Source organism: Amblyomma mixtum, chromosome 2 (genome assembly GCF_055824585.1).
Source record: "Amblyomma mixtum isolate Tamu chromosome 2, ASM5582458v1, whole genome shotgun sequence".
Lineage (NCBI taxonomy): Eukaryota > Metazoa > Arthropoda > Arachnida > Ixodida > Ixodidae > Amblyomma > Amblyomma mixtum.
Window position 1 is genome coordinate 60,083,426 of NC_143013.1, and position 24,638 is coordinate 60,108,063.

Consider the following 24,638-nt stretch of genomic DNA (forward strand, 5'->3'; position numbering starts at 1 on the left):
CTTTACCAAGCATTTGTGCGAGAACTTGCTCTAGTGGTTTGAGTGGACTTTTCAAAGTAGACCCCACAATGAACGTTTTAAATTTGGGTCGCCGAATTCTCTCCGTCCGCCTGTGCAAAAGAAATGTGGCAGATGTGGATGGCTATCTAATTTATTTGCTTGCAACTCTTCTGAACCGTTTCCCGTTTTTCTGTTTCCTGGGTGCAGAAACGAAATCGGAAGGCTGCGCGCGAGGCAGCCAGGATGACACTGCAATATGTTTGCCCCTTGTGCCCGTACGAGACGCGGTCGCGGGGCATCCTCTACCGACACTTGCTCATCCACACCGGTGTCAAGCCGTACTGCTGCGAGCACTGCGGCCGCCGCTACGCCCTGCCTGAGACTCTGCTCGAGCACATGGCCGCCCACCGCAAGGAGCCGCCGTACCAGTGCAGCCGGTGCACCATGGCACTTGACCACTTCTCCGAGTACCTGAGGCACCAGGTGTACCACATGCTCAAGAGCATCCACCGGTGCTCATTCTGTGGGGAGGGCTTCGTTTGGAAACAGGCCCTCAAGCACCACTCCAAGACTCACAAAGAAGGCAAGCACCTTTTCCACATGTTCTTCCGGAAGACTTCCAGCAGGCGGATGTCTCGGTATCAGGACGAAAATGATATGCCCCTTGATCTCAAGATGAGAGGACCTGCTGAGCCAGGCAGGGAACCTCTGGAATGTGCTTTGGAGATGAAAGCCGGCAATGGCTTGAGTAGGCTGAGTCGCCAGGACGGGGCAGTGGAGCACCACAGGCCGCCCCCACTGCAACCACCACTGTTCGGCAACCTCCTCACTCCAGGTTGCCCATCGCTTTTGGACAGCTACTTCAAGTTCTACATGTATCCACACCTTAATGCGCCACTGCCTTACCAGAATGGTGCAAGCCTGCTGTCCCCGGTGTTGCGTGCCTCACCGAACGGTCACACCAACGACGAGGACCTGCTGACAGAATCTGGCCTGTACGTCTGCCGGGTGTGTGGATGGCAGTTCACCAAGGTGAGCCACCTCACGGCCCACATGTACATCCACACTGGTCGCAGACTTCACAACTGCGACGTCTGCGGCAAGGGCTTCACGCGCAAAGGCTCACTCAAGCTGCACCGGCTGCAGCACCTCGAAGAAAAGCCGCACCAGTGTGACATCTGCCACAAAACCTTCTTGCAGGCCCGCTACCTGCGTGCCCACCTGCTAGTCCACCGCCGGCAAGAGTCCACCTCCTCGAGACCTCCGGACCCAGAGCCCGCCAAGCGCCTGGACGCTCCCGTGGTTCCGCCGGCGTTCCAGGCTGCCTTCCAGACCATGGCGGCTCTGCATGCTCCGGACGTGGCAGGGGCGCCACTGGAGCCAGAGGCCGCCGAGTCTCCCGAGTCGTCTGGCAACGCGCAGCCGTCCGCTCACCGATGCCCCATCTGCCAGAAGGGCTTCTCGCAGCCGTACAAGCTGCGGCGCCACCTGGTGATCCATGCCAGTCCACGCATCCACCAGTGCAACATCTGCCAGAAGGTGCTGCCCTCGGTGACGGAGCTGCGCAGCCACAAGAAGTCGCACGGCCGGGCCCGGCTGCACTGCTGCGAGTACTGCAAGAAGGATTTCTCCTGCTCGTCCACGCTGCGGCGCCACGTGCGCATCCACACGGGTGAGAAGCCGTACCAGTGCGAGGTGTGCCTAAAGCGCTTCTCGGACCTGTCCAACAAGAACTGCCACATGCGCACGCACACGGGCGAGAAGCCCCACCGCTGCCAGGTGTGCGGCATGCGGTTCTCTCTCAAGAACGCCCTCAACTGCCACATGCGAAACCACATGCTGTAGACTGGGCCAGTTGTGGGCTGAGGAAGGTCACTCTGTGTCCCAATTGGCACCGCACACCTGCGCTCGAGTTCAGCAGCAACCACGCTGCGCTGTCCAGGGTGTCTTGCTGTAAGTGCCTTCACTCAGAGCGGCTCCTGAGCCATGCTTGATGATGCACCACATACCAGGTTTTGTGGTTTCAGCAGACTTAATTCTCTCACTCTCACTGCATGTGTGTGGTGTTTCTGCTGGGGCCATGTCGCTGGTAGTCCTCACTGCTGTACTTAAGTTTATGGCAGTCTGGAGTCAGATGCTGAGTTAATCTGGCAGTAATTTTCATTGGCTGGTTTTCATTGCACTCTCAATGTAGCATATTTTGGGAGGTTGGGCATCTGCTCAGTAGGTTTTCTCTTGAAGCTTTTAATTTAGTTAGGAATGCATGGACTATTGAACTCTGAAGTGCTTTTTGGGGATCATCTCCTATTTGAGTTGACAGAATCCATAGCGAGAAAATGAAATCCTTAAAATTAAGCAGAAAGTTACCTCTACTTGCCAAATGTGTGTTAAAGTTTGCATACTGACGTAAAGTTGGTACCTTATAGCATGCTGCCTGAGGTGCTGACAAGAGGAAGCCTCAGAGACAAAAACTCTCTTCAGTTGTGTGTCTCAGGGCCAGTTTAATTTGCTGTGAACTTTCTGATCGGAACAATGCTCTTACTTCGTTTGAGAGTGGTCTAAAGGAGCAGTTCAACTCGAGTTTTGAGATTGGCATTAAAACTTGGCATCTTCGCTCAAATACATCAGGTAATCAAGCGTGCAGGAGAATGTATCAGCAGAAATAGGGTGCTAGCAACACTTGCCACTGCAGCTAAGGGATGGTGGCATTTGGTTGCTGATCATGAGATCATGGGGCCAAGTCCAAGCAACGATATCTGCATTTTGATAGAGGCAAATTGCAAAAGACGTCCATGTGCTGTGCGATGTCAGTGCGCATTAAACTGCCCCAGGTGGTCGAATTCAGTCTGGAGCCTCCATTGCAGCAACTCTTCCTCACTTCCTCCTTTCAACCCACCCACTTCATCCCTTCCCTGAGCCACCACGGTGGCTGAGTGGTTATGGCGCTCGGCTGCTGACCCGAAAGACGCGGGTTCGATCCCAGCTGCGGTGGTCGAATTTTGATGGAGGCGAAATTCTGGAGGTCCGTGTACTGTGCGATGTCAGTGCTTGTTAAAGAACGCCAGGTGGTCGAAATTTTGCAGAGCCCTTCACTACGGCGTCCCTCATAGCCTGAGTCACTTCGGGACATTAAACCCCCATAAACCATAAGCCATCATCCCTTCCCTCATGGCATAACTCAAGTGTTCATTCTAAGGTGGGCAGTTAGTGCACCTTTCCTTTCGTTGTAACCTATTATTGTAATCAGTTTTACCAGTGGTGATGGAGCCCTTTGCTGCAGAAACACACCACATGCTGTGTCACGTGGACATGAAAAGCATTGCTGCAAGTCGTCGTTTAGTAATGTGCTTTAAAACCTGGATGTGGTGCACAGTTGGAGTGCTCGTGAGCTGTGCTGTGTAATGGTGAGAGTGCTTGCAGCGAGATGTGCTGGGCTTCCATGGATGTGTTGGCCTGCATTGCAAGGCTAGCGGAGAAGGCCAAAATGTTCCACGTGTGCTGCTGTTCTCGCTCGCATATGGTGGGTCACATGTGTGCACGTGGCAAACATTGCCGGAGCTGAGTATAGCCTCAATATTCGTTTTCCTTGTACCTGAAAAAGGATGCAAGACATACATGGCTGTACTGTCAATTGTTTGTTTCATTTTCTATAAGATTGCATGTTCTTTTGTTTTTTCTCCTTTTTATGTTTTGGTGACTTTGGATTTCAAATTTCACGTTTATTTATACTTCAATTGTAGTCCTTCCAGCCCAGGAGCTGAGGCGGCTCACGTGAGGCTTTCATGTCTTTAGTCAGTGACGTGTGAAGAATTCAGGAGGCTTACTGAACTTCTGCTTGCTTGAGCAAATAATTGCCTAAAAACGGTTCTTTTTTTTTCGAAATATGCCCTTTGCTGATGTGGTACTTTATCGTGCACTCAAGTTCTGCATTCTAATGAAAGTGTAAACATGTTTTCTTCAGCCTGAAAGGAAGGAAAAGATTTACAGGTTTCAATGTTGGCCATGCATGTGCTTTACAATGTATATCTGGGCAACTTGGGCACCTGGAAAGAGAAGAAGAGCTAAAAGAAGTGTGCTATCACGATCAAAAGTTTATGGGATTGCGTGGTCCCAAAAGAATGTTTATTGTAGCTTTGCCTTGCAACCCAGTCACGTGATGTTACCAGTGGATAGAGTAGGCACATTCCTTTAACCATGACACTTTTCAGGCGAATGTATTGCGTGACTGCGCTGAAATAATTTTTTTCCACACACACTCATCCTGTACACTTTTGATCATGATAGCACATTGTACACGGATGTTGTGAAAGTATGCAACTGAGTAGACACCGGTGCTTAACTCGTAAATTTAGATGGAAGCTGTCTCTTTCTGTGTTTGTCCATTAATGCAGCATTATCAGTACACTCAGATCAGAGTTGTAGTTTCCTCACTTTTCTGTTTACATCATCGCTTCCTTTTACCAACCATTGGAGTTTTTATGAGTGATGTGTACTTGTTTTATTCCTTGTGGTAGTTGGCCGTTCCCACGGTCCCATAGGTTTTGCAATCCAGGACACGAACAAATCAGCAATACTTCTTTTGCAACTAAACAGTAGCTAACATGATTAGCAGGCTGAGATATTCAACGACTGCTTTTAGGCCGACTAGTTATATTAGAAGCATACAGAACAAAAGAGCTGTTATGTAACTATCAGGGTCATATAAACGCCCTTCCTGTTCAAACCGCTGGCCCAGTCATGCCAGTATCTTGCGCAAAGTTTGCATTTGGTTGCGTGGCTTTAGAAACGTCAGCTTTTATTGCCAGCTTTTATGCTTTTTGTGTGAGATGTATCAAAATATACCAGTGCTTGTGTTAATGTTGGACCCACCAGACCACATGTTTACTTTTACCGCCGCCGCGGTGGCTCAGTGGTTATGGTGCTCGGCTACTGATCCGAAAGACGCAGGTTCGGTCCCGGCCACGGCGGTCAAATTTCGATGAAGGCGAAATTCCAGAGGCCCATGTGCTGCGTGATGTCAGTGCACGAACCCCCGGTAGTCGAAATTTCTGGAGCCCTTCAGTACGGCGTCTCTCATAGCCTGAGTCGCTTTGGGACGTTAAGCTACATAAACCAAACCAAACCGTTTACTTGTACCAGTTTTATTGGTAAAGAAAAAAGCAAAGGTAGTTGCACCTGGTCACTCATTGTTGGTTGTCAGGTGGATATGCTTACCCATTGGAAGTGTATTTCGAGCTCAGTTCTTGACTTCGTCGCTGACTATAATTACAGTGTTTGTTGCAACATCTTTCTTAGATGTTTTAGACTCGGCTTCACTTCTTGTCACCGTTTGGTCTCAGCATTTTTGTTTACATTTTGCTCAAACGATTTAATTGATCTTTTGAAACGTTGTTGCATTTGTATTTGTAATACCTCGTTACTTTGCATTTGCTTTATCTGATTTGTCCTTGGATCTTACGGTTTTGGAATGATCACTTGACAATACAAGGGCCTCATTTTATATTAGGGCACTGGAAATGCTTGCATGAGTGTTCCATTGAATTGTGCATGACCGGTCAGTTGCATGTTAACACACAAAAGAAATCTTGAACACATTAGTGTGCAACAGTATGAGCATTACAACAAATTCTGTTGCAGTCTCAGCTTGCTGGACAGAGAATTTACTCATTCTGTGTTACTGTGATCAGGACGGAATGCTTTGCGATAATTTTGTATGCTTTCGTTGGGGTTGGGATTGTTCACTTTTTTGGGACGCTTGATTTGTTTTAATTTATTGCTATTTTTGAGACATAAGCTTGACTTTAAATTGATGATTTAGCTATGTAATGTTGAAGAGGAAAAAGCTTACATGTGCTTCATGATGATGGTCATCAGCAGACCACTGAGGTCAGTTTGTTAGTGATTTTTGTAACTGCGCGTGTGTGTGCAGTTTTGCTTTGATACCTGATAATATTTTAATGCACGGCGGTGAGGTGAGCACAATCATTTTATCTTGTGTATGCCACTAATGCGGACAGCCTCTGTAAGATGCTGGCTTTTGCTTAGCTTTCTTAGAGGGATTTTCTACTTGGTTTATCGTTCTTTAACCTTCGCACTTGGCAATTGGTTTTCGATTTGCCATTAAGAACAAGAAGTCTCTGTAAATGTTGAATCTTGGCTATTTGCTCTGTGTTGTTTTGCTCTTTTTTCTTACACGTAAAATAATGCACACAAGTGGAATGCAGGTGTTGTGCTGTGCAAAGAAAATTTTTACATGCGTTGAACATTCATGTGATGTTCATTGAGCAAAGGTAGAACATGCAGAGCTCCATGCATGGTAACAGGATCTCGCCTTACGCTTGCTTTCTTCATATCGCGGAGCTCTTTGTACTGCAAAAAGTGCAATTTCTTGTGGTCACAATGCTTTGTGCTTTGTTCGATTGATTTTATGTCTGTAGTATACACGAAATGCTCACAATCAAGCGGTGCATTGTTTGGCACTTTCTTTTATTTGCGCTGTGAAACAAAAGTGGTTCTTCAAGTTGGCTGCTTTGTGGTAGATTAAGCTCAGTTAATTTCGCACGTCGTTCACCGCATACCTGGCATCTACCCCCAGGTGTCTCATGAAGAGTTCTTGTTTTCGTTTTAAGTGGGGGCTGCGACTACGGTGTTGCTTTGTTTTGACTTTTGTCATTTACCTTTTTGTTGTGTCACCGGTGTTTTGTAATCTTGCTCACTCACCACTGCTCTTCGAAACTGAGCGATACTCATGTCTGAGAGGCTACACTTTGATGTCAGGCAGACACAACACCTTTGAGACATACGACTGTTGTTTCTTTTGGAAAAAAAATATGACTATGCAGCCGTAAAGGCAAGAGAAATGTACATGTATCCAACCACCTGTCCCCTTGCTGGGTCTGGTGTGTAAAAATAACTCACTTGTTTCAGATGTCTGGTAAATGTACACAGTGTAAATATACTCGGAGCTCGGTGATGAGCTGCATTTAAGAGTGTCGTGCGCGCCCCACTGCGGCGTCAGACTCTTCTGCTACCTCACAGCTGATCATTGTCGTCTTTTCATAGTGAGCAGCTCAGTTTGCTGTAGTAGCGGCAAGTTTCTCTCAGCAAGGGTTGTCTGCTTAATTCGGTGAGATGTTTTTCTTTTGTGTAAGTGTTGTGTGTGTTGAACTGTTGGTACTCCATCCACCTGAATGGTGGGTGATGCTTTACGAGGCATTGTATTGAGCTAGTGACGAAGGGCATTGCTACAGTTGGGTATTATATTGTGAAGAGTGCTTTTTACGTGTCCACATTTTTGTTGCCTGCTTATGGACTTCAGATCATAGCCACACAGGGGCACATCGTGCACTGTGTGCTATTAGTTGTACTCGTTAAGAGCACTGTGGTGTGGGTTTTAGCACCACAGTGTGTCACTACACTTTGACATCTCTAGGAGGCTAACTTTGGCTTCCAGTATTTGCTAGGAGAATGGTAGCTTAAGTTCATGCATGTCCCAAATTGTGTGAAAAGAGCATGCACAGAAGATTGAATGGATTTGTTTCTAGCCATTTCCAATGTGTATTTGGTGCAAAAGTACCCAGGATGCATCAGCAGCAACCTAGGCTGGTATCTATTGTTAGCTGGTGGCTTGAGACCAAACTTTTGGGAGTTAAATTTGGACTCAGTTCCTCTAATGTGTCGTAGTCAAGTCACTGAAAAGTATGGCAGCTATGTATCTTGGTTACCTTTCACACGTACTTGAGACTTTTGTCAGTAGCACATTTGTGCTATTGTGCTGTGAATGTACTGTAATTGGCATAGTTAGTCAATTCTAACTAAAATTTGCAAAGCTAAAAGCAAATCAAGAAATGTTTCCTCATCTTGTCACATTGTCGTTAGTCATCATGTCATTGGGGGGGACGTTCTCGGCTGTGGCCGTACAGGCAAAATGCTCGTGCATTTTTTTGGGAAAGTTAAACATTTTGAAGCATTTTTGACTCTCAAGCTTTGTTTTGCAATTGATCTCCATGCTTGTCTCATGCATTCATTTGCTAAGGTTTTATGGGAAGTAAAATGTAGAATTTCTTTGCCCCTTTCGGGCATGCAGATGTGCTGGTGCAATGCTTGTCCATGGTTGTTGGTTTCAATGACCTCACGGTCTTTGCTGGGTATGTGTAAATATTTCATGTTCTTTAAAGTTGGAAATATCTAGCTACCTCAGGTCACTGACCAGCCACCACTGAAGACGTCCAACGTGTCGGGCTAGTATGTGCGCTCGCCGACATTTCGAGTCAACTGCTGCTTTCTGCACATGTTTTGGTGTTTAGCACTTTGATATCTAGTGTCCACATCTTGTGTATGCTTGATTATTATGCATCATTGTTCTTCCTTTGGAGTACTTTGCCCCATGTTATGTGCAGAATGTGCAAGCTGGAAGTTTATTAATTTGTATATTATGCAAACATTGGTAAAGAAACCTAAATTTATCGGTGCTGTAGCTAAAACTGACTTCAAACTCGGAGTGTCAAAAAGTGATGGTGTGATTTAAGGCAGCATTTGTTTGCCATGAAGGCATTTGTGCATCAGAACCTTCTCCTCGGTCAAGGTCGTTAAGAATGTTTTTCAAGTCCTGTCGCTGCTTTTGGTTCAGCCGGTCGGTTGAAATGCAGTGTATCCTCTATTCCCGTGTGATCTCGCTTGTGCGTTTTGTACTTTTAGAAAAGTATGCAACAACGGTGTTATTTTTTGTTTGTGACTGCTTTGCATTGTTTTTACGCTTGTAGCAGGTCTGTGAGGTGTGACATATCATAGAGCACAAGTGTTTTGTTCTATTATTTCCTCTGCGAACTCGTACGAAATGAGCGGGGTGCAAGAGTTGCTTCGTGATACTTTTTTGAGCACTTTAAACACATTTTGCGTGACGTTCAACTTGTTTTCCTGAGCAACGTTTATGCTTCCTTTCGAGTCCTAGGGTCATTCATAGTGCTCTATGGATTGTCATTGTGAAGAAAGGTTGTTGTAGAGGGAACGAACGCAGCTAAATGTACCGAGTTAGAATATGCTCAGTGTAACATAGTGTCACCTTGAAAATAAAGCATCAAAGTAAACATGAGAGTGAAAGTGTCTGTCTGTGTGGTCTTCATACTTCCGTATCTGCAGAGAGTTGTCACAATGGTGAGGAGTGCCGAAACGGTAATGCGAGCTCATCCTTATTTTCGCGTTCATCTCCCTTCCAGGGAAAGAGAGAGAAAACATTTATTTAGAATAAATTCGCTGTAGCCGGGTGATCGGGGCCCGTAGTCCAAGGCTTCGCTGGTGGCAGCTGACATGCGTTCTAGCTGGGTGATCCAGGCTTGCTGGTCCAGGTCTTCGCTGGTCAGGGTCTCCTTCCACTGCTAGTGTGTCGGCACTATTAATTTTCTGTCCGGTTTGTCCTGGCATTCCCAAGATGTGCCGCCGCGGTGGCTCAGTGGTTATGGTGCTCGGCTGCTGACCCAAAAGACGCGGGTTCGATCCCGGCCGCGGCGGCTGGAATTTCTTTGGAGGAGAAATTCTAGAGGCCCGTGTACTGTGCGATGTCAGTGCACGCTAAAGAACCCCAGGTGGTCGAAATATCCGGAGCCCTCCACTACGGCGTCTCTCATAGCCTTAGTCGCTTTGGGACGTTAAACCCCATAAACCAAACCAAACCATTTAGTATAAATTCGCAGGAGCCGGGTGATCGGGGCCCGTAGTCCAGGGCTTCGCTGGTGGCAGCTGATTGCGGACTAGCTGGGTGATCCAGGCTTGCTGGTCCAGGTTGTCGCTGGTCAGGGCCTCCTCCCACCACTCGTGTGTCGGGTGTGGCACTATTAACGTTTTTCCGGTTTGTCCTAGCATTCCCAAGATGTATGTTAGAGCGTGGGACTTGCTCCGCACCAAGGACAGCTAAAATGTGAAGCCTTGGATATGTGTTTGTATTTTCCTGTAGTCAATGACATCCGAGGAGGACAGTTGTTTGTATGGCGGTAGAAATGCCATCTTCCTAGCCTAAGGTGTTCAAACCTGACACCATACGGTCCTAGGAGAGGGCTGGGGTAGGGATGGGATCCGCCCGGTTTGTGAGAGCAGAAACCGAAACTGGCGTACTCGGCTACGGATATGACCTTAGCTATGGCAGCCTGCGCCATGTGGTCGATCGTACCTCCTGTGTTACCTGCGTACAGAGTCGGGCGCGAGCAGCGAAGAGCGAGATGTATTTAGAACGGTAGCAATTCGAAATCATTGGCTCGCAGGCTAGGTTACGCTCTTGTTGCGCAGGTTACGCTACGCGCTCGTCTAAATAGCTTTCGCGTTTGGTTTGAAGCTTGCATCTCCTGTCGGTACGTGCGAAATGTTCGCCTGTCGGAGACTGGTTGCTCTTCGTTCTCAGTTACCACCACTACAAGGTGAGCAGCATTGTTGATTGTATACGCATGCTCATCTCAGTTAAATAAGCATTCGCGCATCTCGACAGTAAGCGAGCGCAGTGGCAATTTCGTGTGACTGACTTTCTTCGCAGGTCGGACTTACACGACGACCAAGGCACTACTCAAGTCGCAGTCGTAAGTTGTGCATGTGACAGAGAAGGGAATTTAAGACGAGGAAGTCGGGTATGTTTAGAATCAGGCAATCAACGAAATACTACTACTATTCTGTAACTAGCAACGAAAAGCAGATTTTTGTCTCTCGCTTGCTAAGTAGACTCTTGCACATTAATTATCAAGCTTTCGCTATTGACTAGTACAAATGATTCATCGCCTTTCTTGCTGGTTTTACTGTGTACCAGTAACGGCTCGTCGCATTCTTAGATTCGGTTTGAAGAACCCTTTTGTTCCGCCTCAAAATATTCACAAGCGTGGCAGGGAATTCATGGGGCGAGATTTGGCCCGCAGTTGGCTTGTGTACTCTTAGGTTTCATTCCTGGTTTGGCTCAGTTACTGTTGCCAACGTAGAGGCAAAGTATTGTAATAGGAAAGATTGAAACTTCTTGGATCTCCTTAGCACACACATTGACCCTGCACCTCCTTTGATGGTTATTTGTGTGCAGAAAACAGAGGATCGTGGTCACAGATGATGGTTCCACCATAGTCATGTGGCATCCAGAGGAAGAATTTCCCTATGAGCACACAAAGGTATGAAGTGTTGAGCCTTTGTTACTGTCTCTAGCTGTGTTTACAATGCATTCAATAGGCTGTACTTACGTGTTATCTTGATTTGTGTATTTCAGCCCCTCCCCAAGATCAGAGCTAGGCTGGACGAGGTATGTAGCCACATGCTTGGCTTACTTTTTAGTAATCGTATGTTCCATTTGTACAAGGAGTGAATAAAAGTTCTTTCTCTCACCGTATTCTGGACACAACTGGGATGTGGTTTGGAGCAGTGCCTTCACCATTTGTCTACACGGTTGTCCTTTGGCGTTGGTTCTTTGTGCTGTTTTAGTAGGTGTATCCAAGTTTCAGTGCTTTGCATCTTTCCACTACAGTTGTGACCACCCTGTCGCTCTGAAAACATTTTTCTGATATACACTTTATCGCAGTTAAAAACATGAAGAAGGCCAATGGATGTCTAGCTGGAAGAGCAAAAGTTTGCTCAAGTGTTTTGTCACAGTCATTACGGCTCACGGGCAGAGCTATGTCTGCGGCTTGGCACATGATTCTAGCAACACTGCGTCCTTCAACAGCTAACAACGTATTTTTGTCTTAGTAGTATCAAATAGCACCACTTAACTATATGTGTTTCTGTATTTCTGGCCGCTGTTTAAGTCATTTCTGAAAAACAGGCTTGTAAATTCTGGAAAATGCAAAAACAAGTCCTGTTGCTTCCCCCTTTCAAAGTGCTTGGTCATGTAAGAGTTAGAGACAACGTAAAAATTAGTAAGAATATCAGGTATGTGCATTATAAATACGCATATGTTGCACATACACACTTGCATATATGCGCTTTGTAAAGATATGTTACCCATGTGTGTTATGACACTGAAACCTGTTGATAAGCAGGCACACTTTAATAATGTGCTGTTTGTACTTGTGGTGCACCCACAAAATACTTTTGGCCAGTTTCATAATCGGCATTTTCTGCAAAGGCATTGGCAGCAGGCAAACTTGCTGTGCGCGCTTGCGTTTCGGGAAATGTGTGATTCGTGCAAATATTAGGAACTGGCGGTGGCCAGCTAGCGTTTTCTCTTTTTGCTTGCAATTTCTTCCACTTGGATATCATTTGGCAGTAGTAGTGAGACAGCGGAAGTAAAGTTTAATGTGAAGAAAGGTGGAGAGGTCGGCCAGCCCAAACATGACCCTGGCCTGAGTGTTGTGGTAGAGAGCAGGATAAGGGTGGAGGGAAGTAGAGTTGAAATGTAGGGTGATGATTTCATAATGCAATAAATTGCGTGCGGTGACCTGGGGCAGAAAACACGACGTCAACGCCATATCTGCCTGTTTCTGCCCCGAAGAAATTAGGCAGGATGTGCAAACAGGTAAGGCAGAGGCAAGAGGGAAACAAAAGGGCTTGTCAGGTGCACCATGTTTCCCCTTATGTACCTTGCGAGGTAGGGGTAGTATACCAAATTCCCTTCTCGCGTGGTGCCACATATATTGGCCAAACAGGAAGATGCATCAACAAGCGACTCATGGAACATGAGAACACCAGGAAAAAAAGACCCCCTGTCACACGTGGCGCTCCACTGCAGAAAGTGCAAATGTAAACATGAAAAAGATTACGAAAAAAGAAAATCAGAAGGAGACCCTCTCGCTAAATGTGCATTTCGTTGCAAGAAATGCAAATGTACCCCCGACTATAAGAACACCAACATCGTGTTCCGCCATAGTGATGAGATGATGCGAGAAGTTATTGAAGCTTTTCTTATAAGTGAGAAGGGCGCAACGTGCATTAGTTGCCCATCGGTAGCCCTTTCCAAAGGGGAGATTGGGTATCTGGCGTCCCATGTGGCATGAGTTGACTATAGTGGCGATCAATTCTTTCCTAACTCTGTCTATATATTTGTGTTTTTTTCAATAAACTCAGTTGTTAGTCAGCGCCTGTTTGTCTTTACCCCTCAGTTTCCACGTCCCGTCTTTTTTGCGCTGTTTCAAAAATGAATACGTACCAACTTGCCCAAATTTCTGCTTTACTCAGCGGAAAGAATGCTGCATGCATAAAGGCAGATTCATATTATTGGTACGTTCAAAACTGATTCAAAAATGTTCCACAGTATGCACTGGATTACTAAACAGTTTCACACGCAACATCCATTTCAGTTGCAGCATGTACACATGCCAAGAAAATGGCGGGAAAAAATAGAAGCCAGAACTTTCATTTGTTAACACGGAAACAGCATCTGGGTCATAAAAAAGAAAATGTGTTGATTGTGCCTCGGCCATGTCATTAATGCGTGTAATGCTGATGGTTCACGTCATTTTCGTTCGTTTTTTTTTTTCTTTAGGCAAACTCTGCACTGAAGCTGCAGCATCGGCTGGAGCAAATCGAACCGTATTACAGAAACGAGCGGCTGGAAATTGAAGCTCTGACGAAAATGACATACACTACCAAGCACAGATGGTATCCAAAGTAAGTTTCAGGCCCACGTAGGCTGGCTTTCGCTGCATTTCTTTCGAGCAGATCTTTGTTGTAGCTGATTCTAGGATGTTCATAACTGATGCGAGTCTGGTGCAGTTGGTGTCGGGCATCCATTATTTGACGTGGGTACTGTTGGAGTTAGCATCATTCATGGCTGAAGTATGATCACAGTGCAAGATGAAAAAATTAAATTACAATTAGAGGTGCTAAATCGAGGATGTAAAGTGCCTAAAGGCGGTGCTTTAAATGAGATTTAAGCACCTTTCAAGCACCTTTCCTTTTTTTTTGTATCATTGGCCCTGTAACCTGCTAAGAAACTCGGAATTAATGTACACCTAGATTTACGACTACTTTTTTTCTCTTCATAGTGATGTCAAAAGTAGGTTGGCATTTACAATGTGCTCTAATTTGCAACACTATTTTGAAATGCAATATCGTAGAAGTCGGGATGTAATAAAGCACTCACATATACAACAATGCCAAGTGTTATGTTTTGCGATCAAGTTTTTTGTGTGTGTTTTGGTGGTGCTTTAATGGTAAGAACAAAACTGCTTGTATAAGATGAGGACAGCCAAGTTTGTTTTAGATGCATTAGTTGCTTTTCTAACCTAGCTTTAGGCAGACGCCTAATGCTAGTGTTTTCAGTTTCAACCACAGGAGCTTCTCTTACTTCTAGCTTTATATATTTTCTTTGTCACATTTATAAACATGAAGTATGTATATGCTCAGTTTCAAAAATAGCTCAGGGTCTAAGAAGGACAGCGGGCAGAAGGTAAGTTTCAGTAGCGACTGAAAAGACATGAAGATTCTTTAAAAAAAAAAAAAAGAAAGGTCATGTGAAGTTACAATGGCAAATGTAGTAGTTTTACCTTGTCCATTCAACTAAGGGCCATGCTGCTGTATGGGCTTTTCCCTCCAACCTGGGCGCCGCTAATTGGGAAGAAAATTGTCCGCAGAGAGCTACTGTGTTTCACGTTTGTACAAGTTTCTTTGCGCTTCACGCTCCTCGGGCAGCTCCCAGATGGTGACGGCTGCCTGCTGCATGCTACTGCTGATTCTGGTTTGGTAGTGGTCCAGTATTACAGTGAGCTACAATTTGCGTTCAAAAGTCGTAGCTGCACCTGATCTCTTAAAGGGGTGGAGACACCAAATTTTGAAGCTATAAAAAGCCTGCTATGGGATTCTTACGTATGCAAGGGCACTCACAGCCAGGTGTTGGACGCAACAAACATTTAAAAAATATTTTAATTCGGTTCCAAAGATTACCTAAATGCTCACTCTCACGATCTAGACCCATCGCTAGCGCCATCAACCCTGACGTCACAAGGGGGTAAACAAATTAAAGTTTTAGTGACGTCATACCAAAATACAGTGACGTATGATGAGCGGGGCACAGCCGCGTGAGCGCAGTCGACGCACCAGCGAGCCTCATTGGCTGCTAACCGCCACTCGCTCGGTTTGCGGCGCGCCGTTGCGAACAGCGTCGCAGCATCCGATTGCAGCTCGTCGCCTGCGTCCGGCCTGCTAGATGTCAACGGCGAGCCGCTCGCGACAAACGCAACGACGGGAAGCGGCAGCCAATGCAAGCCCGGAGAGCGGCAGCGTCATGATGAAATAGGGCGCACTCCTTGGAGCCGGGCGGCCTGCGCCAGTCCGTGCCGACCACCGGCATCCGAAGAACGCGACAGTATTGTTTGTTCACGTTCATAGCAAACCCTGGGATATATGAATATCAAAAATGCATCGTTTCTGACGATCGTTGGCAAATACCGAGTTCCTGATAGAAGTGATGACTGCGATGCAAGCAAATTTCATCCCATAGCCGGTTTTGTGCTGCTGCTACCTGGTGCGGTTCGCCTGCCGTCTGCTAGCTCTGTTGCTGAAGACGTCGTGAAAATTGAACATATCTTTTATTGTGGGACGAGTTCACAGTAAAGGGATGCCGAGCGGAGCACGTTTCTGAGCGCTGGCCAGTCCCGAAGCGCCCTCAGCTGCGGAGTCGGATGTGAAACCAGCTTAGGCCTAGCGACGACTAGGGCAGTCTGGGACCAGCGCGCAGGTCGTCGCCCGGCGTTGCCGCAGGCAGTGTCGTTGCCGAAAGATCCACTTTTAGTACAGTCATGTTGTCGTATCTCGAATCTAGGAAGCATCCTTACTGGTAGCATGGCTGTTTTGTGCGGACGTGAAGTACGCCGTGCCTGCCAGCCGGTCGGCCAGCCTGGATACCGTCTGCCGACGTCATAAAAGCGAGCTAAGGAGTGTTCTTGACGTAAATAATAAACCATGGTACAAGAAATGTGAAAAAGTGTCATTGTTGAGGATCGCTGACCAATACTGAGCTGCTGGTAGAGGTAACAACGGTGATACGAGCAATTTTCTTGCCAGAACCGCCTCGCAGCTGCCGCTGGCCCGACGTTGGGGTCCGGCTCGCCTGGCGCCCGCTAGCTCCGCTGCCGAAGGCGTCGAGGAGATTGACCATACTATTATTTTATTGTGAGATGATGCTGTTGACACTAAAGCTATTTGTGAAAAGTATTCCTTTTATTATAGCGCAGGCGACTTCCGAAGCGCCGGCCGCTTGCGAAACAGGCTATAGGCCTAGCGACGACCATGGCAGCCAGGCAGCAGCAGAGCTCGTCGCCCGGAGCGCCCGCAAGCGGTGCCGTTGCCGAAAGCTCCCAACATAAGCAGGCATGCTTTGTCGCTGCTCGAGTATAGCTGGCAGTTCTGATAACAAGGCGATTTTGTCTTTTCTTGAGATATTTGTACACCATCCCAAGCAGCGCTCAGGTACTGCTGCACGGCGGCGAAGTGTGACACCGGTTATGGGCGCAGCTTAGGCAGAGCGGCGCAGCGATGCTTACTGGCATTTTGCAAAGTGCTTCGCATCCTCACGCGAACCCGCGAAGGCGATATTAGCGTGCGAACAAAAAAAAGTCGATGTCGTCACTCATTGGAATCAGATCTGTCAGAATACGAGCTGCTGGGACTAGACATGCAGTTGTTTGTTTTCATGCGCTGGTCAGCATGTGTGTGAGAAAGCAGGCGATGCAGCAGTAGGTGCGTCACAACTTTTGTGGGCCCACGTGACCAAGCGAAGCAGTTGATCTTCCCCCTCTGTGACGTCACTGTCCAACTCGGCGTTCCGAAACCGAAAATCGTTCACCTAAAAATGCGATAATAAGTTATTCACTGTGAATATATGAATCTCTGAGTGTGTATCATGCTTCCTGGAGCCATAAGAAACGTTTGAAACTAAGAACGCGCGAACCACAAATTTGGTGTCTCCACCCCTTTAAGGAATTTTAGATCAGAAAGGTAGGTATGGTTCATTGTTGAAGGAGACAGCCACAGAACAAGACGTAGAGAATTGATGAGTGTGCTCCAGCTTTCAGGATAACCATTAGTTCAGTGCTAATTGGGCGATCCCTTTCGTACTGGACTTCCCTGAACCCACAAACCCCAAGCCTCAATATTAAACTTGCTGTTAGATAACAAATCCTTTGGTGCAGCAAGAAATGTGAATGCCAACTCTACTGACAGCTGCAGTAAAGTAGAAGCTCTATAACTGGAATGTCACGGGGTTGCGAGAAACATTCGCATCTTCCAAATTTGTATCATCCAAAAAGAAAACAATCCATATGCGGAAGCATGGGAAATACATGTACGCAGATCTGTTCACGGCTGACGGTATTTATGTACAGCCGCCTGTGCCACAGCTCGCTGTTCGCAATGCATAGGCGCGACTGGTGATCACGATGTCAGCGATTGCGGGTCGCACTTCATCACCCAGTGCTCATGGATGCGCGGTCATTGTTCCCTTGTGCATATAATCCATAGTGGTGCGGGAGGGTGTTAGAAACATTTGACATTCTGCCCATTCCGTGCAGTGCACTGTGGCCTGGAAATTTTACAAATCTGCATCATGCTAAAATAATATTAGCTATGATGGCATCATTGACATTCTACTGTAAAATGGACACCCCAGGCCACAGAATGTGTTGGTCTGTGGTTAGTGCATCTTTTTTTGTTTTATGGTAGATGATTGAATGGTCCCTGAGCATTTGCACGCACCTTTGTGAGGCAGTTTTTGTTGTCCAGAAAGTGGTCACTGACATTGTTATTCATTCATGTCAATTTTTTCTGCTTTCAGCAACAAAAAGAAGTATGAAGATCCCAACCCACCAATCGATAGAGAGGGACTGTGAATGTCAGGGACAGTCGAATATAAATAGGGGGCCTTCCGAGTGAGCTACACAAATGTCTTGTAAGTTTGCAGTAGATTTGAATGAAAAGAAAAATAATAAAAAGAGAAAGTGAAATGTCAGAAAACTGACTGAGCACAGCCTGACTTCTTGATGTCTCCCTTGCAGTAGCAAGGGAAACATTAGCAGTAGCAAATAGGGTAGTAAATAAGGTTTTTAATGCTGCTGAAATGGGACTTGCTTTAAGGGGTACAGCTTTTTATGCCTTGTTTAGCGTGTTCATGGTCAGGTTAGGCTTGCTAGGTGGCACAAAAGAAAGGAAATTCTTCCCCAACACTGCCTCAGTGTTCAACTTAAGAGCGTTACCTACGGGAGCTTAAGTGTTTACTTTGGTGTGTCCAGCAAAAGTGGAGAAGACCAAATACGAACATCCGCGGATGTTTCTGTTCCGGAAACATCCCTTCTAAGACACAAGCATTGCCATTTACCTCATGGATTTTGCACTACTGTTGCGATTTACAGCCACCTTTGCTATGTCCAGTAACTTCCTCATTATATTGGTTAATAAATTTTATAAACGTGTGCATCACAACACGACGAATCGTTTGACACCATCTGGAATCACCTGCGACAAATGGTTCAGCCGTAATGGCCATCTGAAGGTCCTCAGAATGCACGGTTTGGGGGCGGAAAGGTCATCGTTGCGAATCCCGCACATATTTTGGGCTTCATCTCAATTAGTAATTTTATCCTCAGGAACATGCCAAGTCATTTGACACCACTTGAACATTCTGCGTCAAACGGGTGGCCGCCAAATTTTATGTAAATGGCAGTCGCAGGGGGATCCCACTTCAATGGCCGCTATACTGGCTCATATACAACAGATCGAAAGTATAGGTATCAATTTAGGCGCTACATGTTCGCTGTTGCTAAGGGGTATAGCGTGGTCATGTGGTTACTGTTTAGGTCAATTTGACGTTCATTGCAGTCCTTGGCAAACATAAGTAGTAAGAGCTAATACTCATAACCCTTTCAGGCGCCATTTTTTGTTTTGACTGAAGTGAATTATTTTTGCACCTAAGTAGTATATTCTGGCCTCAAGAAAGGGAATTTGTTAGTTTTTGAACGTGAAAGACCAGCAGGTAAGCTTTTACAACGATGTGGAGAATTGCGTACAAAGTGTCAGATTTGATAGAAATAGTAACATCGAAATGTTCTTGTGTGTCAGGTAAACACCCAAGGGATCGTGGAATCACTTTGTGTTCCGAAGATTCACATTACACTCGAAACGGCACAAAAACGGCGGACAAAGTGCTACCTAGCTCACTCTTATGTGAAATATTATTTGCTGCATTCACTACATGGTACAAAAAGGCATCTTATTTGCTACAAGAAGGTTGCTCAATTTGAAATAATGAAATCGCTGTCAAGTGCTCCAATTTCTCAGAAAAAGCTGCAAGTTTGCCGCTTACACAATTGTGTACAAAGCACCTGAAAGGGTTAAAAGAACATGTCTCTGTCTTGTGGGTGTGTAGAGGGAGAGACGTAGAGGGGAAGCTGTAGAGTAATTGGAAACTTTTCAGTGCACCACATTCCTCTTCTCCATGCCACTGGATTTGGAAAGTGCTGTATCATAATAGCCACCTTTGCGGTGATTGTGTACCGAGGGGTTGTTCAGGGGTGCTCACACGTTTGGCTGGTGCCACACAGTGGGTTTTCAATTGCATGGTTTTCAGTTACCATCGAGCGCGATGGGGCTCGCCTCTGTGGAGGTCCACCTAGAGCCATTGCAGTCTTGAGATCCTTTGTGGGCAGCCTCACACCCAGTAGATGCTGAAAGAAATTTATATGTAAAAGCTCTAAACAAACAGAAATTGTTCTTGATTTAATTGCAGAATTTCAGGCTGCACGAACAAGTCCAGAAATAATTTTTTTTTTAATAGTTAGAATGACGGCTCCTCTAACTTGCATGTAAAGAAACCGACTGTAATGACATCGTGTTTGTTGTGTGTCGTACCTCTGCGTTTCACTTGTCTTCGTTTCTTAGTATGCCTTACAACAGCTTAGGCCAAGAGGTGCTTCACAAGTGCTGCAATTATTGTGGCTGTGAACGCAAAAGTCACTGACATGTGTTAGCTTCATTGGCGAAAAATTAATGTTTTTGAAGGGAGGTGTGTATTGTTGCCTATTGTTATCCGCCATCGCTGTCTATGGATTTTGCTGAATAATGAAGTATTTGGATGGCTTTTTTAAAGCCAACTTTTAATTAAAGATAGCACTTACCTCAATATGCGACTTTCATTTTATTATTACTGCTTCACTTCATGTTTCTACTAAATGTTTCTGCGCTTATCACCATCTGTCATGTTGCATGCTCGGTGATCATTGAAATTTGCTATGTGGCTTCGACAGGCCTGGATAGGCCTTGAAAATTTAAATGGCCATCGACTCCATGTGCATTGAGATTGCCTGTGTGGCAAAGTATGAGAGGCACAGAAATCACTTGGATCAGTTCTTTCCTGCTATCATGCTGATCAGTTGTTACTCCTTGCATTAAAGCTAGTTTTAAATGTTTGGCATTGTCACTAGCCTGTGCTACGGCAATGCCTGTGCATTGGTGTGCATAACTCCTTACCTAATTAGCGCCGCCGCGGTGGCTCAGCTGTTATGGTGCTCGGCTGCTGACCCAAAAGACGCGGGTTCGATCCCGGTCGCGGCGGCTAGAATTTCTTTGGAGGAGAAATTCTAGAGGCCCATGTACTGTGCGATGTCAGTGCAGGTTAAAGAACCCCAGGTGGTCGAAATTTCTGGAGCCCTTCACTACGGCGTCTCTCGTAGCCTTAGTCGCTTTGGGACGTTAAACCCCATAAACCAAACATAAACCAAACCTTACCTAATTATGCTTATTTCAAAAGCATGGCTACTGTACCCAAATGCACAGGTTCTTCCCTCTCTGCTTATTTTTGAGGTTTGGTTTTGCTGAACAGCACAAAAGCTTGCTGGTACCTGTTCTGGCGGAATACCCAATTTTTTGTGGCATTTGTTTGAGAACAAACTGCATTACTGTGTGCTCGTGTAGTCTGTGTGCAAGATATAGGTACCATGAAGTGATATTTGCTGAGGTTAGAAAAAGCGCACGAGCGATCAGTATTATATCACTCGTCACTGCACTAAAAATTTTAAGCTAGCTTTATTGACACTGAAGATGTAGGCTATTAAAAATGATGCTCCTCCTCTCCGACACCCCGACATCATACCTGAAAAAAATATACAAAAAACAGGTTAGGACTGCACCCCTCTGCACCCAGTCCCACCCACATCACTTGGACAAGTCTAGTGAGAAGAATCACCTAGATTCCTCATTATAGGGGGAGGGACTGCTAAGAACGCATGATAAGGTGTTGCCCTAATCGTTTGCGAGCAGCAATTTTTAAAAGTTATTTGTAAATTATAGGGTCCACGCAAAGCTTTTAGATTTGACTCGAATACTGACTAAAACCTCACCTACAGATTTGTTGCATTAGAATATGACCATCAGAATCATTTCAGGATCCCTTTAATGATTTGCTGGCCCTTTGAATGCTGTGATGAGCTCAGGCTGTCTTTTTGCCAAGTTACTTTTGATATGAGCCCATCGAAATGGTCTAGTTTTAACTGCTAAGCAGCTACAGCCTGTCTGAGGTCGTATGCGCATACAAAACCTTGATTGCTTCACTTGTAGGTAAGCTGGCCTCAGTGGCAGGAATGAGCTAGTTTGGGTGGGTAATCGGGCACATGTAGCTTAGGCAGCCTTGAGAATGTGGCCACGGCCGGGTGCCTCTTGTCTGCCATGTAGTGCAGGTTCGAATTGGGTGCCATTTGAAAGAGATTTAGTTTGGGTCCAGCTCTTGGTTTCTGATCCAAATGCGAGGGGCGTTCAGTTAGTTTGCCTCCCGCATTATAATGACTTCATTAAAGGTGCACTGAAGAGGAATCTGAACTCGTCTTTTTGCCCTGGGAACTCAATCTACATATTCTGAGCATTCTTAGAAACTTTGAGTTATTACCCTGTGTGGCCGATTTCCCTAATTAAATTCGGGTTAACGTCAGCTCCTGTCTTCTTTTTTTTTTAATTTCCCGCAGACGGTGGGAGGAGTTGACCAACGCATGGAGTGCCTTTCAGGCAGTCGCGTGGCGGCTTTGCCTTCGCTTTTATTTTGGTTTCTAGGTTTCCGTGAGTAAATAGATCTAGTCAGAGACTACATAGCTGCAAATTAGGCCCACGGAAATAAAAATACGCGTGGACTCGTTGCTTTCACCGATCACTACGTATCACTCCGCCGATGGCAGAGCGGCAAGCCGCCACAGTACTGGGTGAGAGATTGGTTGTCTCCTCCCACCGTTTTGGGTGAAATTTGCTGCATTTAAGAAAAAGGCTATTCTAGGTTGTTTTTTTTTCTGGCAGCTGAGATGTGGGTAATAAGAGCCAAGCCCATTATTCACATGGTTTCTTGTGGAAGCTGCCTAGAGAACTGAGCATTTTTAAAACATTATCATAATTTTATATGCATACTGCTGCTTTAAAATGTCAGTTGCTATCGGTTCCCCACAAATGTGAAAGGAACTTATATTCTTTGAGATTGCTATGATTCAAAACAAAGGAAAACACGAATTCTGTGGGAAGGAGCATGAATTGGGGTTTATTTCTGTTGATTATTTTCATATAAGGAAGTTTACTGTGTTTACATGCACTTTTCTGCAAAGCCGCCTCGTTTAGAATGCGCACAAACATGTGCTTATGACACCAGCGCTGGTCAAGCGTGTAGCTTGTTTCAGAATGCCCAAGGAATGCAGTTTTCTCAACTTTTAGACATGTTGCCTGCTTAATCGTCGCTTTCATATTCCTTCAGTGCTTCAAAATCACTGATTATCTTGGCCGCGTGGATTGCAAAATGTGCATTTGCATAAGGAGGTACCTGTACTCGTACTCCGCATCTTTTCCTTATTTCTATGGGTCAATGCTCCTGTGGAAGTGGGCTTAAAAGTTGACACTTGCAGAAACTGCTTCCAGCTCTCATTGCAAGGGAGACACTTCCTGTCACCGACAATCTGCTATTCTTCCTCCGAGGAAGCAGCTGTCAGTGCACGGTTCCACAGCGCAGGGGCAATCAGCAGCAAAGGAGGCATATCTTTGCCTTGGCCTTTATCATAAATTCTACCATTCACTGATGAGCATATCCGTCATCACCCCAGCATACTGTCATTCATGCCATATTAACCACCCGAAATCCGTGCATCCAACTCTAGCATCCACCTCTACCCATCTCAAGTCATTCTTTAACCAGAGAGTGGAACAACTTGCCAATAGGAACTGTACAGTGGTGAGCAGCCTTGTCTAGAGCGCTTGAGCAGTGCGCACTTGGTAACAAAAACCGAAATTAGAGAGCAGCCCCTCATTACAGGGCAAAGTTTTCGTGCCTGCTTTGTTTACGAGGTTATCTGGCGCTACTTCCGTGCAAGCGTTGCAGCTGGACCCTAGAGGCTGCCACAAAATCTGGATTTGTTTGCAAGGAAGTGCACCGCCCGAGCGCTCTAGACAAGGCTGCTCACCATTGTACTTCATAACACCCCTGACTGCTTCAAGGCAGCAATCAAAGAGCTACTTACTTAATACTTAACTCAGCCCGCTCCTTATGTAATGCTCCCTTGCGGGCTTTTGAGGTACAAATAAATAAATAAAAATCGGCTACTTTCATTATGTTGTGCTACCATGCAGCTCATATAACTCTTACTGTAGTCATTTAGCTGCACCTTTGTAATTTGTTGATGTGTCGTACAGCAGTGCTCCCCACACTGCAAGAGAGCAGATCTTGGCACATTTAACTTGAAACCACTAACTGATCGTCAGCCTCTTGGCCCCGCTTTGTGCAGGACCCTCTTTCCCCTCTCTCTTGATTATAAATATTTTTTCTCGTCTTTGGAACATAAGCCTCGTCTTTTTTTGAATGTCATTACTAGTCGGATGTGTATTTTCTACTTGCCAGGATCTGCAGTATTGTCCATCACACTCTGAAAATGAGTTTACCTTATCCTGAGGCCTTTGTAACGCGTTCTGATGAGGACTTCGCAGGAATACATGACAACCACAGCCATATCATTTGAGATTCTGCTGTTTCCTGCATGAAAATGTTTCCCCTATCTTCAGGAAGTGAAAAGAAAGCAATTCATTAAAGGGACTATGAAACAAATTAATTGAGATTACGTAAAGATAGGCAATCCATCACCCGTCACCCCAGCGAAAGAATTTTCGAGCTAGCATGAATAACAACGAAGTTATAGACGATTAAAAATCACGCTCCTCCTCTCCCCCCTCAACTCATACGCGCGGAGCACCAAGAAAAAATAAAGAAAACAGCTCCGGGACTGGGCTCCGCCCATGAATACGTCATTCGCTGACGTTCGGTTTACGGCTTCCGGTTGTCGCACTCCCGAGGAGCAGCGTGCGTCGGCAGCGTGTCTCCGGTCTCGGCGCTTTCTTTGCTCCCGAACTCCCGGCAGAAAGAGGCGGCAGAGGTAAATTGGAAACATATGCGTGAAGGCAATGCCCTGGCCCGCGCTTGCCCGAGGGGGTCGCGCGGCGCCTCGAGCAGACGATTTTCACCGCTACCGGAAGTGTGCCCGTGACGTCGTAGCTGCCGCGGCTCGAGCGAATGACAGCGTGTGGTGGCCTACCGACGTCATGGGACTAGTGACGTCTGTTTTCCCGGTTTTGGTTTCAAAATCGCTCCCTACGAAGACACCAATCGGCCCGCGAATTTTAAAAAACACGATTTTTAAAAATCCATAATAAATTGCCGGCTCAGTTCCGAAGACTCATACTTG

General features: G+C 46.0%; 2 protein-coding genes across 5 annotated transcripts in view; both read left to right on the forward strand.

Moving 5' to 3' along the window:
- LOC149359462 (uncharacterized) overlaps positions 1 to 9,093 on the forward strand; it is a 57,179-nt gene extending 48,086 nt beyond the window's left edge. For 3 of the 4 annotated variants that reach the window (XM_089571676.1, XM_089571678.1, XM_089571677.1), the window contains exon 2: positions 208 to 9,093. In XM_089571676.1, coding sequence (XP_089427802.1) covers positions 208 to 1,845 — 1,638 coding nt within the window. In that variant the 3' untranslated portion in view covers positions 1,846 to 9,093. The remainder of the gene's footprint in view (positions 1 to 207) is intronic. The other variant, XM_089571679.1, reaches the window with a different exon arrangement.
- A 1,045-nt stretch (positions 9,094 to 10,138) lies between these two features.
- mRpL42 (mitochondrial ribosomal protein L42) lies at positions 10,139 to 17,923 on the forward strand. Its single transcript, XM_089571680.1, has 6 exons — positions 10,139 to 10,406; positions 10,520 to 10,562; positions 11,048 to 11,132; positions 11,228 to 11,260; positions 13,439 to 13,563; positions 17,726 to 17,923. The coding sequence occupies exons 1-6, from the start codon at positions 10,352 to 10,354 to the stop codon at positions 17,778 to 17,780; spliced, it is 396 nt and encodes a 131-aa protein (XP_089427806.1). The 5' UTR covers positions 10,139 to 10,351; the 3' UTR covers positions 17,781 to 17,923.
- The last annotated feature ends 6,715 nt before the right edge of the window (positions 17,924 to 24,638 follow it).

Bases quoted from the DNA above. Each gene is read 5' to 3' on its own strand.
- mRpL42 (XM_089571680.1), top strand. From the start codon at position 10,352: ATGTTCGCCTGTCGGAGACTGGTTGCTCTTCGTTCTCAGTTACCACCA. The intron at 10,563-11,047 runs GTAAGTTGTGCA...ATTTGTGTGCAG, and splicing joins GCACTACTCAAGTCGCAGTC to AAAACAGAGGATCGTGGTCA. The intron at 11,133-11,227 runs GTATGAAGTGTT...TGTGTATTTCAG, and splicing joins TTCCCTATGAGCACACAAAG to CCCCTCCCCAAGATCAGAGC.